This window comes from Lepidochelys kempii, chromosome 4, assembly GCF_965140285.1.
Source record: "Lepidochelys kempii isolate rLepKem1 chromosome 4, rLepKem1.hap1, whole genome shotgun sequence".
Taxonomy (NCBI): Eukaryota; Metazoa; Chordata; order Testudines; family Cheloniidae; genus Lepidochelys; species Lepidochelys kempii.
In genome coordinates, this window is record NC_136383.1 from 79,904,667 (window position 1) to 79,922,030 (window position 17,364).

At 39.2% G+C, this 17,364-nt stretch overlaps 1 protein-coding gene across 4 annotated transcripts in view; it reads left to right on the forward strand.

Moving 5' to 3' along the window:
* Positions 1–15,493, forward strand: part of SNX25 (sorting nexin 25) — a 148,096-nt gene extending 132,603 nt beyond the window's left edge. The window contains exons 15-19 of one of the 4 annotated variants that reach the window (XM_073341841.2): positions 4,849–4,966; positions 7,768–7,834; positions 11,154–11,335; positions 13,946–14,046; positions 14,586–15,493. In XM_073341841.2, coding sequence (XP_073197942.1) covers positions 4,849–4,966; positions 7,768–7,834; positions 11,154–11,335; positions 13,946–14,046; positions 14,586–14,666 — 549 coding nt within the window. In that variant the 3' untranslated portion in view covers positions 14,667–15,493. The other 3 variants (XM_073341839.2, XM_073341840.2, XM_073341842.2) reach the window with 3 other exon arrangements.
* Positions 15,494–17,364: the final 1,871 nt, after the last annotated feature.

A 17,364-nucleotide genomic window follows, 5' to 3' on the forward strand; every position in this document is an offset into this window, starting at 1 on the left:
TAGAGCCCTTTTTAATGTGTTCAATAAAGTAAATACTAAAGGAAACTGTGTGATCATGGGAGACTTTAACTTCCCAGATAGAGACTGGAGGACGATTGCTAGTAATAATAATAGAGCTCAGATTTTCCTAGATGCGATAGCTGATGGATTCCTTCAGCAAGTAGTTGTTGAACCAACTAGAGGGGATGCCATTTTAGATTTGGTTTTGGTGAGTAGTGAGGACCTCATAGAAGAAATGGTTGTAGGGGATAATCTTGGCTCAAGTGATCATGAGCTAATTCAGTTCAAACTGAACGGAAGGATTAATAAAAATAAATCTGCAACTAGGGTTTTTGATTTCAAAAGGGCTGACTTTCAAAAATTAAGGAAATTAGTTAGGGAAGTGGATTGGACTGAAGAATTTATGGATCTAAACGTAGAGGGGGCCTGGGATTATTTTAAATCAAAGCTGCAGAAGCTATCGGAAGCCTGCATCCCAGGTAAGGGGAAAAAATTCATAGGCAGGAGTTGTAGACCAAGCTGGATGAGCAAGCATCTCAGAGAGGTGATTAAGAAAAAGCAGAAAGCATATAGGGAGTGGAAGAAGGGAGGGATCAGCAAGGAAAGCTACCTTATTGAGGTCAGAACACGTAGGGATAAAGTGAGACAGGCTAAAAGTCAAGTAGAGTTGGACCTTGCAAAGGGAATTAAAACCAATAGTAAAAGGTTCTATAGTCATATAAATAAGAAGAAAACAAAGAAAGAAGAAGTGGGACCGTTAAACACTGAGGATGGAGTGGAGGTCAAGGATAATCTAGACATGGCCCAATATCTAAACAAATACTTTGTCTCAGTCTTTAATAAGACTAAAGAGGATCTTAGGGATAATGGTAGCATGACAAATGGGAATGAGGATATGGAGGTAGGCATTACCATATTTGAGGTAGAAGCGAAACTCAAACAGCTTAATGGGACTAAATCGGGGGGCCCAGATAATCTTCATCCAAGAATATTAAAGGAATTGGCACAAGAAATTGCAAGCCCATTAGCAAGAATTTTTAATGAATCTGTAAACTCAGGGGTTGTACCATATGATTGGAGAATTGCTAACACAGTTCCTATTTTTAAGAAAGGGAAAAAAAGTGATCTGGGTAATTATAGGCCTGTTAGTTTGACATCTGTAGTATGCAAGGTCTTGGAAAAAATTTTGAAGGAGAAGGTAGTTAAGGACATTGAAGTCAATGGTAAATGGGACAAAATACAACATGGTTTTACAAAAGGTAGATCGTGCCAAACCAACCTGATCTCCTTCTTTGAGAAAGTAACAGATTTTTTAGACAAAGGAAATGCAGTGGATCTAATTTACCTAGATTTTAGTAAGGCATTTGATACCGTGCCACATGGGGAATTATTAGTTAAATTGGATAAGATGGGGATCAATAGGAAAATTGAAAGGTGGATAAGGAATTGGTTAAAGGGGAGACTACAACAGGTCCTACTGAAAGGTGAATTGTCAGGCTGGAGGGAGGTTACCAGTGGAGTTCCTCAAAGATCGGTTTTGGGACCAATCTTATTTAATCTTTTTATTACTGACCTTGGCACAAAAAGTGGGAGTGTGCTAATAAAGTTTGCAGATGATACAAAGCTGGGAGGTATTGCCAATTTAGAGAAGGACAGGGATACCCTACAGGAGGATCTGGATGACCTTGTAAACTGGAGTAATAGTAATAGGATGAAATTTAATAGTGAGAAGTGTAAGGTCATGCATTTAGGGATTAATAACAAGACGCATCAATTAGAAGTAACGGAGGCGGAAAAGGACCTTGGAGTATTGGTTGATCATAGGATGACTATGAGCCGCCAATGTGCTATGACTGTGAAAAAAACTAATGCGGTCTTGGGATGCATCAGGAGAGGTACTTCCAGTAGGGATAAGGAAGTTTTAGTACCATTATTCAAGGCACTGGTGAGACCTCACCTGGAATACGGTGTGCAGTTCTGGTCTCCCATGTTTAAGAAGGATGAATTCAAACTGGAACAGGTACAGAGAAGGGCTATTAGGATGATCCGAGGAATGGAAAACTTGCCTTATGAAAGGAGGCTCAGGGAGCTTGGCTTGTTTAGCCTAACTAAAAGAAAGTTGAGGGGAGATATGATTGCTCTCTATAAATATATCAGAGGGATAAATACCAGAGAGGGAGAGGAATTATTTAAGCTCAGTACCAATGTGGACACAAGAACAAATGGATATAAACTGGCCACTAGGAAATTTAGACTAGAAATTAGATGAAGGTTTTTAACCATCAGAGGAGTGAAGTTTTGGAATAGCCTTCCAAGGGAAGCAGTGGGGGCAAAAGATCTATCTGGCTTTAAGATTAAACTCGATAAGTTTATGGAGGAGATGGTATGATGGGATAACATGGTTTTGGTAATTAAGTATTCATGGTAAATAGGCCCAATGGCCTGTGATAGGCTATTAGATGGGGTGAGATCCGAGTTACCCAGGAAAGAATTTTCTGTAGTATCTGGTTGATGAATCTTGCCCATATGCTCAGGGTTTAGCTGATCACCATATTTGGGGTCGGGAAGGAATTTTCCTCCGGGGCAGATTGGAAGAGGCCCTGGAGGTTTTTCGCCTTCCTCTGTAGCATGGGGCACGGGTCACTTGCTGGAGGATTCTCTGCTCCTTGAAGTCTTTAAACTACGATTTGAGGATTTCAATAGCACAGATATAGGTGTGAGGGTTTTTTTTGTAGGAGTGGTGGGTGAAATTCTGTGGCCTGCGTTGTGCAGGAGGTCAGACTAGATGATCATAATGGTCCCTTCTGACCTAAATATCTATGAATCTATGATTTGGAAGGGTCTCAGGAAGATCAAAGGCTTCAGAGGCACTATTTGCTCCATATGCTTGAGCTACTCTTATACTCCTCCTCAGCAGTTCATCCATGTTTCAACTTTTTGTAGGATTCCCTTTTGATTTTCTGGTAATTAAAGAGCTCCTGATGGAGCCATATTGGCCTCTTACTGTTCTTTCTTTCTATCTTTCCTTTGCACTGGGATAGTTTGCTGTTGTGCCTTTAATATTTTCTCCTTGAGAAACTGGTAGCCCTCCTGAATCCTTTTAGTCCTTAGATTTTCTTCCCCTGGGACCTTACCTACCAGTTCTCTGAGTTTGTTAAAGTCTGGTTTTTTTGAAGTCTATTTTCCATATTCTTCTTCTCTCACATCTTCCATCCTTTCCTTAGAATCATGAAACCTATCATTTCATGATCACTTTCACCCAAATTGACTTCTACCTTCAGATTTGCAACCAATTCCTGTTCATCAGAATCAACCAATTCCAATTTGCAACCAATTCCTGTTCATCAGAATCAAGTCTAAAATGGCTGTTTGCCTGGTTATTTCTTCCACTGTCTGAAACAAAAAGTTGTCCCCAATACACTCCAAGAACTTACTGGAACTTTTGTTTTTTGCCATATTACTTTTCCAACTGATATCTATGTAGTTAAAGCCTCACATTACTACCTGGTGATTTAGATATTTCTGTTATTTAATCTATAAATGCCCCATTCACCTGCTTTTTCTGATTTGGAGGCATATAGTAGACTCCTACCATGACATCACTGCTATTTTTTGTCCCTTTTATCTTTAGCCAGAGACTTTCAACTGGTCTGCCTCTCACCTCCCTCTGGACCTCAGGACAAGTATATATATTCTTGATGTATAATGCAACACCACCTCCCTTTTTACTCTTCCTGTCCTTCCTGAACAAGCTATACACCTCTTGACCAATATTCTAGTTATGAGACATTTCACACCAAGTCTCTGTAATGCCAGTTAAGTAATAATTTATTTTATGTACTAGCACTTCCAGTTCTTCCTGTTTATTCCCAGTACTCTATGCACTGGTTCCTCTTGCTGGCTTTCCTCAGTAGGGACATGCAGGCTGCATTCCCAGCAAGTTGAGACCAGGGCCTGGGTGGAAGTATTTCAGGGTCAAGGGGCAGGCAGAGGAAGAGCTAGCAGTGGTGTTGACAACAGGCTGTTTTCCTCCCATTGCAGGTCCTTCCTTGTAGATTACTTCCAAGTTAAGAAATAGGGAAAAAAAAACCCAGCATGCAGCCCTGCCTCCCTGCCCTCCTCCGCTGGTGAACTCAGCTGGCTAATTCCCTTAGTCTCCCAGCTACCTTCGTTTTACCAGCCTGTAAGATAGAAGGAAAGAATGATGGAAGGGGATGGAGAAAGCAGAACATAATTTTTTTCTTTATTCCTTTTCTTTTGTTTCAAAAAAGTTGAGGGAAGGCCATTGTGAATGGATCCCAGACCAGTGCTTCTGCCGAAACAGCCCAAGCTTTCAGCATATGCTACAGCTCAGCTATTGCTCAATGGCACAGTCTAGACATATTTGCTGTTATTTTACCTGAACAAACACCCATTAAACCTTGCTGAATGTTACATGTTCACTTGTTAAAAAAGAGTTTTTTCACTTTATTCCTTGATTTGTAATTTCTAGAGGAAATGTTCTCATTATGTAACTTTTTTCCATTCTAGGTCATTCCTCGGGTTCTTCAAATATGTTAGGCTAGGAATATTTCTCTTCATTACTGTTTTCAAAATGATATACTGGAGCTGTTTGAGATCTGTACTATTTATACAGCTTCTTGGAAAAGACTCCATACATTTAGAGTACATTTCTTAGCTATCAAGACCAAAACCAAATCATAGGAAAAACAGAATTATTAGTATTTTGCACCATTACAAATGAGAGGTGGTTTAGGTTCATGAACTAAGTAGTGGGAGGGAAATGAGCTCTAAAACTAATATCCCTTAACAACTCTCTTCCATACTGTACCTGTATTGCTCTTTTAGGAGGAGACAGAAGAGGATAGTGACCTGTCAGACAATGGAGATGATGTGGATGGTAAACGAGATGCTCTTGCTGAGCCGTGTTTCATGCTGATTGGAGAGATTTTTGAGCTGCGAGGAAGTAAGCTTTGAACTTGCTTGCTTATTAGTGGATTCTGTTGGTTAAGAAAAAAGCTAGGAAATATTGATTTTCAGATGTCAAAATGAATCACTGTTTTCCTACCATTTAAATGAGTGGAGATATTTTTGCAATGTAAAACACTGATTTCTTTGGAAATCAATGTTTTTTAATTTCTGACTCTTCTGGGGATAAGCTCCCAATCATAACATTGCAGTAACAATGCAACAGTTTGGGAGTTTTGCATTAAATATTTGTAAGCTTCACCTCAGTTTAAAAATGTTCTATATTTCCAAAACACAGGCAAAAATCAGAGTATGCTTTTGTGTCAGGATACTGCATTTTACAGTGAACTAATTCCAAGGAAAAGGAAAGTAGATGGTTTATCATATTGACATGCATGTGTCAAAGCAACATGACTTCCACATCCATTATAAAAAAAAGTGTCTTACTCCAAATATAACTAAAATACATAGTAGACTTGAAGCAACAAAATGATAGAATTAGGAACTCATTTGGTGCTGGATCTTTCATGCTTTGCATGTCTGAGTAATGGCTGCATGATCAGGTCCATGGACAGAAGCATCAAACAGAACTATTTTGTGTCCACTAGAAGATGCAACTGTATTTACACACATAGTATTTGCTTAAAAAAAATTTTGTTTTCAGAGCAACTATTCTAAAATATCACACCTTTCAAAATGCTGTAATTACATGCCCCAACCGGAGATCTTTGCAAATTCAGATCTTTCCCAAGACAGCCTTGTTAAGAGAGTGACAGTTTACTGAGGATTTGACAGTTAGGAGGGAATATTCAAATTGTTCCTTCAGTTATTCTTGATGACAAGAAGCTGCTTTTTTTCTTTTTGCAAATGTATCCAGAATGTCAGTGCCATTGATGAATACCAAATATCCTATTGTTAGATGTACAAGTGCAAAAAAAAGGCTTAGGAAGTAGTGCTGGGCCACAGTTAGTGTAAACGTTTAGGTTATATAGTCTTAAAAAAAGAAACCCTTCCAATAGGAACCAAAAATTAACAATGTAGATCTTTGCCTATATTTAAAAAGATATACAAAAATGGGAAATGGTTTAAAAATCATTATTTCTACTCCTTCCTATGATCTAAACTTGTCCTTGGCTATCTGCACAGAATAAAGAGAAGCATATCATTGGAATAATCACAGTTCATCCTTTCTATCAGAAGGAAGAAAAATCTAATTCTTCATTGGCTTTGATATTTGTAGTGTATAAATCCACTAGACATCATGTTCCAGAATATTAACTCTGTTTCTTCCTGTTCTTCTGTTTCTATAAATTGAAAACTTGAACTAGTGATTCCCATGTAGCATGGTTCTTTCAGTGTTATTACCAGTTATACCCAGGCTGTTTTTTCATATATCTTCTTCTTGGTAACATTTGATGTCCCTTATTTTTTATCTCTATTTGTGAACTTTCACTGTGTGGCCCCTGATAGGAAGGTGGCAAAGTTGAATCAAGTCATGCAAGGTCTAAGTGCAGTCGTAGGCCTTTGAGCGCTTCCATTGTTAGTCCTTGTTGGACAAGAGTAAACCACCATTGGGCTCAACATTGGCCTAATTCTTTCCCATTGAAGCCAATGGGAGTTTTACCACTAACTTCAGTAGACGAAAACTTAGGCCAACACTGACGACTACTGAACATCCCACACTGCGTTTTTCTTTTCTTGCTGGCCAAGTTGGGATAGTAGCAAAAGGTCCTTTATCAGACAACAAGCTACAGCATTCTTTTTCTGGCCAGTCTAGCTTTTGGGGGTCTCTGGGCAAGGAAAGCTCCCCTAGTTTAGTTCCAACATGATCAAATCATGAAAAAAAAATGACTAACGTAATGATTGAACCTAATGACCGGAAGATTCTAAATGCAAGGGAAAAAAGTAATTCTTGAACTTTGTTAATTGTGCTACTAATGCACATTTTGAAGAGACAGTCCCATTTGGCTAACTTACTCATTTCCTGTGCAGTTCACTTTCTGCAGAGGAGAACTTCTAGTTAATTGTTTGAGATGCAGATCAATAGAGAAAAGAAGTGACCAAATTTTGTGAGAAACTTGAATGGTTTCTATGATGTCCAGTTTGCTGAATGGGTTTTTAAGGCTTTTATTTCTCTTTTTAGTAGTGCAGGATAGCTGAAGCTTATTCAGAGGAAAAACTCACTGCATTTTCAGTCTACATATTTTTTCTATATAATAATTTCTTCTGCTGCCTTAATGATTTTTGAAAAATAAGGTGTCTCTCAGTACTTACAATATCAGTGCTTACACTATTGCAACCCACTGTGTTAGATATTTGTTTAATCGTTTATTAAAATGACAATGCTGAATTACAAACACTGTCCACAAAAGTCTCTTGTATTCCATGAACTCTGGGCAGCAAGCTACATTAGAGCTGGACGTGAACCACAACAGTAGCTCTTAATATGTGGCTGGGACTTAATCTCTAGTTGAAATGGAAATGCTACTGTCAGACACAGCAAGAACAAACATCCCAAATCTAAAAGAAGTGTGTTATTTCTTGCAGTCCCAGTGCAGTCATCTTTATTCTTTCTAGAAAGTTGAAGGAGCTAGTAAAGTAACCCAAAAATAACCGCATAGCAGGACAGACAGGAAAAAAAATCAGAAGTGAAAGAACTATGGATGTAAAGCTTGGAAAGTGAAACATTAATACAGATAATAGTAGATAAATGTATTGTAGTTTCTGTGTCATGATTGTGGAACCTAGAGAGTTACTGAATGTCTGGTCTTTATTTTCTTTCCTTTTTCATTATTCTAGTGTTTAAGTGGGTCAGAAAGACACTAATTGCACTAGTACAAGTCACTTTTGGAAGAACTATCAACAAGTAAGTAGCAGTTAAACTTTAACTCTGATTCTGGAATCATTGCTATATGAATAACTAACTGAAAGCAGACTATTTAAAATATCTATTGACATTCTGTTCATATAGTTAAGGCTCGGCCATTGTTGTCTTACTACAATTTAAAATTAAGTTTATTCTCATGTTGATCAGAGGGGAATCTAACACAGACGTACAAAATGGATCAAGAAGGGGCTCCCAAGGACCCAGGTTTAAATGAATGAAATCGGAGGGCCAGGGACCAGTCATCCCACCTCCTTCTCTGGCTGGCCAATGGGTGGGTAGTGTCTCTAGAAGAATAGGGTCCACCCTGCATTCCCCCAGCATGGGCTTTCTTCCTCCCCCTTTCTGCTGGGGCTGTCCCAATCACTGCTGGTCCCATCAAGTTTCCCATCCATTGAGGCAGGTGTGTGGCATTATGGTTCTGCTCCTATAATCTGTACCACAGTTCTGAAATCAAGATTGTTTCACAGGGATTTGCCATCTGTGGAATTAAATTAAAAAAGAACAAATATATTTCATTGGTGAGAAATGGGCGTGCTATAAAAATTGTCTGCTACTTTTTCCTTAAGAGTGAATTAGCACCTCACAGTTTATCAGATGCTATCCTGTAATTTCTGAAGGAGTTAAACATTATGCTGGTTTGAATGGCTTTTATTTTCTTAGTCTATCTGCTTTTCTTACGAACCCACAACATTTTCCCTAGATCTAAAACCTAGATTTTTGTTTTAAGCTGTTTCATTGTACAAGAGACTGTAAATTTACCTTAGTGACAGAAACCATTTTAAGTAGACAGTATGAGTGTGATTTATTTGTAAGGTAAAATAGCAATATATCATTACTCCTGTGCAAGCCAAAATGTCAGTTTTTCATTTGCATGGTTTACGACTCCAAGAAGACTTTTCCATGTTGTCATGAGGTTTAGGCCTGCAAAACGTGGCCATCACAGAGCTGGGTAAAAAGCTGGAAATCTCCTCATGAAAATTGTTGTGGAAAAACTTGTCCTTTCTTGGTTAAAAAAATGATAACTAATATAGCTCTTCTGCCAGGTGCAAAGGCCTGTAGTAAAATAGTTATTCGACAGAGCAGAAATTTGGTATCAAGGAATCTTGGTTTTTCCTTCCCACGGATCTTTGCTTGGTTTCATCATCAGAGCAGGCTCTAGAAAAGCATTTTAAAACTACTTCTTAAAATGAAACATAATTTGTTACTCTGCACTGTCATAAACTTTTGAAGCTTGAACACTATGTTTAAATGTCTGTTATCCTGTTGGTTTGCGAAAAGGTGTTGGCATAAAGCCAGCAGAAGGAACACAAGCAGATGGGTTTGAGTATTGGGAGTCTGCCTGAGTTATGGCAGCCTCCTGAGCTGCTTTGTTGGGTCACAGCTTTGCTTGGAATCTCTTTGGTACTGCATGCTGGGCCCCCATCACTGGTACACCACCTGCGCCAGGGCTTGACAGATGGTCCTCCAGAAGGCAGCCTTATGACAGTCTTCCACAGTCATTTTGCTGGGGGAATCCCCCCTAGACAGACTGTGTCACTTTGTCACTGTACCTGTAAAGGGCTAGAGATGGGGTAAGGATTTTACCCTAAATATTTCTTCAATAATTACTTGTCTGTGTAAGCAATTGCTGTAGTGGCTAAGGGATTTTAGGCAATAATGAATAGAAGGGAGGTAGTCCATGGGCTGCTCTCTTTTTTAGATGTGACCCACATTATGAACAAGTTGAAGAACGCCTGATGTGACTTCTATATAAACCTGGAGTCATTCTGAAAGTCAATGGGAGTTGAGTGACTAGCTCCCATTTGTGCCTCTGATAATCTCCCCCTAATCTCTGAAGGCCATAACTCCATATTAAAGATGAAGGTGGTTGCAATCTGCTCCACCTAATGCTAATTACATGTGCTCCTCAGGATACTGGCAAATTACCATTTTGGAAAAGCTTGAGCACTTGGCGTTTGTATTATAACCTGTAATTCTTCTTGGGGAAAACCTCCAAAAGTAAATCAAACCAAATATTTGTAATAATCAAAATGGCTGTAATGTGTTTCCATGTCAGTGTATGGTAACTCTTATTTGTAAGTGAAAAATCTACTCACTGACAAATAAATTGGGCTCTTTGTCATGTTGGTTTTACCCTATTGGATAATGTTTTCCATTAGAAAATGGAGGACAGCTATGATAATGATAATTTCAAAAGTCTGTAAACATCAGTTATTTCTGCAATACTTTCACCCAGGTGAAAGATCACTGAGAATCTGACAAAGCAATATTTTACCTTATTTTAGCTATGATGCTGTCATACAGGTAGGTAACACATCCCAGAAATCAAATAACAGTACAGGGTGGTCCCATCATCCTTTCAGCAGCTGAAGTCGCACATGCCAGAATTGCTTTAACAGCCTCCCACAGACATTATCGAATGGAAAATCGGAGAAGAAATTATTGGAAATGTTATGGTTGAGCCCTGATAGACTAATGGCCTTTGACAACAGCTACTTACTGAGGTTTAAATTGAATTTTTTCCCCTTGTATGTTCACATAATGCAAATAGGTAGCAAGAAAAACCTTACCCCTGAGAGAGTGCACACTTTGAATGGGGTTTGGTTTTGTTGTTGGGTTTTTTTGCTCATGCATTTGTTTGTTTTTAAGTATTTAAACTGTGTTCTGATTTTTAAATTGTGGTGTTGTAGCAAAGCAGTTAGTATGGTAGGTCATTGCTCTGGAGCTGGTTGTATATCCCAGAACTTGAGTTCTTTAAGCAAAGAGTGCTCGAGATGATGCAATTAGCCACAGGAGGAGGTGACCAGCTTGATCAGTCACCCTGGTTACAGCACTGCCTGTGAAAGAGCTTCCTGGGTACATTTCTAGAAAAGCTTCATCCTATTTTATCCAGCTGGAACATATGCCCATACTGTCAGGTTGTGGTTCCCAACTACCATTTTACTTCTCAGTGTAGCTCATCACCCTCCTCTGCTTTTCCCGAGCAGCAGTGAGCCTTTGTACATGGCCCCACAGTGTGCTGCTACCGTCCACTCCTTTAAATGGGTGTGTTCCTTAATTGCATTGAGTTCCATCTTCTTCACATCCCAGGAGCATACATTTGGAGCAACCCAAGCCACGTTTCCAGTAAGAGTGCACATAGCTGACTAGGAAGTGGGGGGCACTGGTCAAATCATCTGATATCATAGGCTGATAAACCGGCACCATTTTATGAAGTTGGTCATGTCTTCCACCATTTGTCTGTGTAAAATCTAAACTATTAATTATGACACGTTCCCCTTTAAATTTCTTTTTAAAGACAAATACGTGACACCGTAAGCTGGATATTCAGCGAGCCAATGCTTGTTTACTACATCAGTGTATTCCGAGATGCTTTCTGGCCAAATGGAAAATCAGCAGCCCCAACAAGATCCAAAAGCGAAGAGCAAAGTCAGGAGACAAAACAGAGAGCGCAGCAAAAACTACTTGAAAACATTCCAGGTGAGAACATCAGCGTTTCTCTACATAACCACATATGAAAGAAGTGAACGTTAAACCTACATTTTTCTTTTTACAGTTTAGATCGTACCTTCTAATGTTGAAAACAGGCACAATCTTGATCCCAGCCCTTATCCTTAGTGCCTCTGACAAGTAAATTGCAGCACTGTTCAGTGCAGAATGGGACTTCTATGCCCATGTCTAACATAATTAAAAAACTGGTAGCAAAGTCAGTAGAATCTGACTCTTCTCTTCTGGCTGAGATTTCAGAACCAGCTTCTCCCACCTCACAGTCTATCCTCATATTTGATTTTTATCTCTACGCTTCAAACAACACTGTTTTTAGTTTGAACCCTTTCATGAGGGTGTTAGATAAATTTTAGTGACTGTTCCCAGTCATTCCTTAGTGTCTCATTTGACCTTTGAAACTAACTAGATGATGATCATTTTTAGAATAAGATAGTAAAGCTAATCCAATTTAAATAAAGTTAAAAAAAAAAGGCAAAAAACCCCCCAATACTTACGTGATTTGGGGGCATCAAATTGTGCACATAGCTGGCATATGTACCTGTGTGAACTTCTTCCTGTTGTCCTTGTCTGTAAGATGAGAGTTTACGTAACTTTTTTCCAGTGTAGACTACAACAATTTAGGGATAGAACCAGGAAAATAACTGAGAATTCCCATCTCTCAGTCCCATGTTCTAACCACTTCTGAGGAGCTTAACTGAATACACTAAGCTTTTCCTACAGATTACATCTCTTTTGCATTCAGTCAAATCAGAGAACATTGTCGGCCAAAATTTTCATACTCTGATTTACAAGCCTCGATATGGATTTAGGAGCCTAACCTAAGTGGCCTGATTTTTTAGAAGTGCTGATCGCCCATCAGATCTCTTTAGCTTTATTTTGTAGATGTGGTCTCAGCACACTGAAGCTGAGCCACATGTTCCTGGCTAGATTCTAACTGCTGTTAATATAGTTCCAGGAAAGCTTAGCTTGGCACAGGTCTCCCAGAGCAGTGTTCTTCAGAGGCAATCTATTCAGAAAACTCCTTTAGTGACAAATAACCTCATTCTCCCCCTCCCTCCGCCCCCCATTTATACTATGCTGAGAATGTTCTTCAGTTATTTGGAGGTTGTCTCTACACTGTTGTTGTTGTGCCACACATACAGCATGCCAGTATCATTTGGCTGTAGGAATAACCCCTACAGACTGATGCTCTTCCGTGTCTAGTGGTCATAAAACACCCATTCCTGAAATTTTCTTTCTTATTGTTTCAGTATTCCTCTTTATCGGTGGAACAGGTAGCACTGCCTGCTAAGATTGCCAGATACTTCCCATTATAACACTGTGATTTCAGTTGCTTATTATTCTGCCAAACTTTAACCATGTGGTCATAGGCAACCCTAATTCTGGCATTTCATAACTTCTGAGTGCTTAATTTTGCAACCTTAACATTCAGTTAATGTTTTGGTGTGTAATTAGTGTGTACTAAAATCAGGAGAATTTTTTGTTCAAGTTTGTGACCATCCAAAGAAGCCGAATATCTGGGAATATACAAATAATAAGCATATAGTTTTCTGCCAGAAAAACATGTTATAACTAGTGACTAGGAAATTAATAGTAAATCAGCTGATAATTGTGAAGGTAGATTTCAAATTTTAGCCTAATATAACTTAAATACCCTACTAGCTGATCTACCCAGCACCTGGATAGAGCAGGTTTAAATTACATATTTGATGCTTCACTAAACTTTGTTATACACACACTTTTGAGTAATTTTTAATTTGTGTTCAACAGGCAAAACACAACACAAGGTGTGCATGGAAAATATTTGATATATAGTATAAAGCACATCATACTAGGCGTTTGGTACATTATACATACTTGGCTTAACTAGAATAGTCAATCATAGCTTCTTCATGAAAAACACAGGATGTCTAGGAGCTTAATTTTTCTGTAGCAAAATGGAATGTGCTGCATGTTGCTAATGGTCAACCAAGAAAGCCCTAGTTTTTCCTTCCTAATAAGACTTAATTCAAATTGTAAATAATTCATCTAGAAATTTATCACTGCTCTGTTTATTTGGAGATATGTAGGCTTTTTAATTTAGAGAGGCAAAACTCTGAGATCACGTCTCTCCCCTCAAATCACTTGTTCAGATTATCAGAAACTGATATTTTCAACTAATTTTACTAACTGTATCGCTTACCTACTCATGTTGTGTATGTGAATATTTGAATAATACATGAGAATACAGGCCTAATGCTCTGCACTGCTAAACACCTAATATGCCCAGTATATCTTTGGTAATAGCACTCAGAGGGTGTTGCCAAAACAGCGTAAACAAAATTCTGATTTTAAAGGTCTTTGACGCAGATGCTTAAGCATATGCCTAATTTTAAGCATGTGAGTAGTCTCATTCATTGGCAGCTCATATGTTTTAAGTTAAACATGTGCTTAAGTTTTTTGCTTAATAGGAGCTTGAATTTATAATTCTAACCCCCTGTCATGGTATGTGGTGTCTTCTGGTGCACTTGCCATTAAGTAATTGTAAGCAGATATGGTTTATCAACATCAGGATGAAAATACAACCTAAAATGTTTGTTGCAGATACTCTACAGAGCCTTGTTGGACAACAAAATGCCCGTCATGGGATAATCAAAGTGTTCAATGCACTGCAAGAAACTAGAGCCAATAAGCATCTACTCTATGTGAGTAACCAGAATATTATCTGTGAATTTTATTATTCTAAGTACTGAACTAATGGCTCAGTATTCTAACCTTTCAGACTGATTTTTTCCTTGTGTTTTTACAGTGCCTGGCACAATGGGGTCCTGATCCATCACTGGGTCTCTTAGGTGCTATGACAATAAAAATAATTGGTAGGCTCAGAAATGTCAATATGCCTAGAAACAAGAAGTTGTTTTCTTGCAGAGCTTTCTTACACTTAGAAGGTTTTTCAAAGCTTTTAAGGATTTCTTTCCCACTAAAGGGAAGTTGTAAAAATCTGCATTTACATTGTCATTTAGACTTTCTAATTTTGCATATTGAACAGGTGTTTAAAAAATCAGTTTTGGGGTGCTGCATGATGATATTGGCACATGGGAAATTAATGATAGTCCCATGCAGGGTGGACTAGATGAACCAGGTGATCCTATTATTTGTGATTATCTGAACATCTCAGAAAGGAGGTAGAAATTCTTATTTGCTGTTTACATTAATCTTAGTAGTTTTCCTTTTCTTTTTTCAGGTCTTGTTGGAACTGCTGCTAACTGAACTGTGTCCTGAGCTAAGAATTCATTTAGAGCAGCTTAAAGCTGCTCATGTTTGAATCTGCACAAGTGAACCACTAGAGAAATGTCTGTGTAATAATAGACATGAAACTTATCTTCCTCTTTTCCACAGAGGGCTGACTGAGGACTATTGAGTATTTTTTAGTTTTCTTTCTCCAGTTTTATGTGAAGTAAACAGACTTGAAAAGATCTGATGCTGTAGTAGGGTAGAAAAACAATGCTGCGTAGTTGCCAGCTTTATTTAAATTGTTCTATTTGAATACTTTTTGGTTTAAAATACAGACTGAAATATAAATGTTAATATAAGTTGTAAGAATCTAGAAAATATTTTAAACGTTTATCAAAAATGAAGTTTTGCTTAATAGTGGTAAACTAATGAATGTTGTACAGTTAATTTCCTCATTGAGGATTTGAACACTCCTTTATTGTGTATTGAAGAGCCTTGTTGTGCAATACTTCAGGTAAAGTTATTGTGAACATTTTATCTATTTTATTTTTACCAAATTTGAAGCATTTGTAAGCAATAAATAACAAAGTGGATTATGGTTGTCAGGATTCCTTCCCCACTCTAAACTCTAGGGTACAGATGTGGGGACCCGCATGAAAGACCCCCTAAGCTTATTCTTACCAGCTTAAGTTAAAAACTTCCCCAAGGTACAAACTTTGCCTTGTCCTTGAACAGTATGCTGCCACCACCAAGCGTTTTAAACAAAGAACAGGGAAAGAGACCACTTGGAGACATCTTCCCCTCAAGCCCTACACACCCCCTTTCCTGGGGAGGCTTGAGAATAATATCCTAGCCAATTGGTTACAGAATCATCAAAGACCCAAACCCCTGGATCTTGAAACAATGGAAAAATCAGTCAGGTTCTTAAAAGAAGGATTTTAGTTAAAAAAAAAAAGGTAAAAATCATCTCTGTAAAATCAGGATGGAAAATACTTTACAGGGTATTCAGATTCAAAACACAGAGGATCCCCCTCTGGGCAAAACCTTAAAGTTACAGAAAACAGGAATAAACCTCCCTCTTAACACAGGGAAAATTCATATAAAACAAAAGATAAACTAATCCGCCTTGTCTGATTTACCTATACTGGTTGCAATATTGGAGTCTTGGATTAGGATGGGTTGGAGAAGATGGATTTCTGTGGCCTCTCTCAGTCCCAAGAGAGAACAAAATGTAAACAAAGAGCACAAACAAAAGCCTTCCCCCACCCCAAGATTTGAAAGTATCTTGTCCCCTTATTGGTCCTTTGGGTCAGGTGCCAGCCAGGTTAGCTGAGCTGCTTAACCCTTTACAGGTAACAGGATGTTGCCTCTGGCCAGGAGGGATTTTATAGCACTGTATACAGAAAGGTGGTTACCCTTCCCTTTATATTTATGACAATGGTACCTGATGATAATTAGTAGTTAGTGGATGAGTTTGACATCAGTAGTTTCAGAGGAAATATTTTAATTGTATTATAGTCTGTCCAACATGCGTCTCATAAATTAGTGTGTCATAATGGAAAGCATCTGATCAATCACTAATTAGAAATTGCTTATCTCCGTGATTAGCTGACATTCAAACCTCTCTTGTTGCACTCTGACATTATTCAGGATTGCTGTGTTTAAATGCACATAACTTTTAAATCTATTCCTGATTTTATACAACGGAAGTAAAACAGATACATCTTTCTATAGTGCTTTTTCATTCATGTGTAAAAACACATAAATATGATTGTAATGAACATGTGAATAGCTGAACACCATCAAATGTTTGTAGGTAACATTCATTACTTTCTTTTAAACTAAGTCAATATAATTGTAATCTCTTTGAGAACGATTGCCCTGCACTGAAAGCAGGGGGGCCGTGGTCCAGGCTTGCTGGAGGAAGACAGTAGTGCTTTATGGAGTGGGGGAGAACAAGATCAGAAACTGCTGCAGAAAGGTGGTGTTGGTCAGCTTTGCAGCACTGACTCACCCCCTTGGAAGGCTTTAAAGGTGCAAGCTGTAGCATTGGAAACCGCTTTCTCCACGCAGCAAGCAAGGCAGCAGCAGGCAGCAGAGGATCCAGGCACGCTGGGCAGCATGGCTCCCAGGAGGAGGAGGTGAGAGATGAGAGCACGGAGAAGGTTGGGAAGCTCACCGCTTCCCGGAGAGGGACAGGCTCATTCTGGATAAGGGGTGCTTGCAGGGAGGCACAGCGGGACTTCCAAAGTGTATTGGGCTGCCCAGAACCACAATGTTCTTCTACACTGAACCCAGGAGACAGGGTTGAGGCTGATTTCAGTGGTGAGTGTGCTTTGCAACAGACAGAAGTTGGGAGAACAGGTGGCACAGGTGATATCCTGCCTTGCAATGTGACAATGTGTGGTGGTTGCATGGGCCTGAGGGAGGTGCAGGATCTGGGCTCAAATTGTCCATCTCAGAGGGTACTTGAGGGGAACAGGAGTGAGCCTTACAGAGTAACAAATAGGCCAGGACCAGGAATGGGAGTACCGGAATCCATATCAAATCCACCTTGAAGGTGCACCCCTGCTGGGGACACCAATGGGGTTGCACAGCTGCTGCAAGCTAATCTGCAGTTGTTGCAACAACTTCAGGCATCTGTGGGTAATAGGTCTGGCCTGGGTTCCAGGGGAGGCCCAGCATGGGCACGAGTTCAGGAGTTGGGAGACAGGCAGGTGGGGCAGACCCCTGCACAGGTGGGGGGCAGCAGTGTGGTTGAAACCTCTGGGCACATGTCAACTCATCAG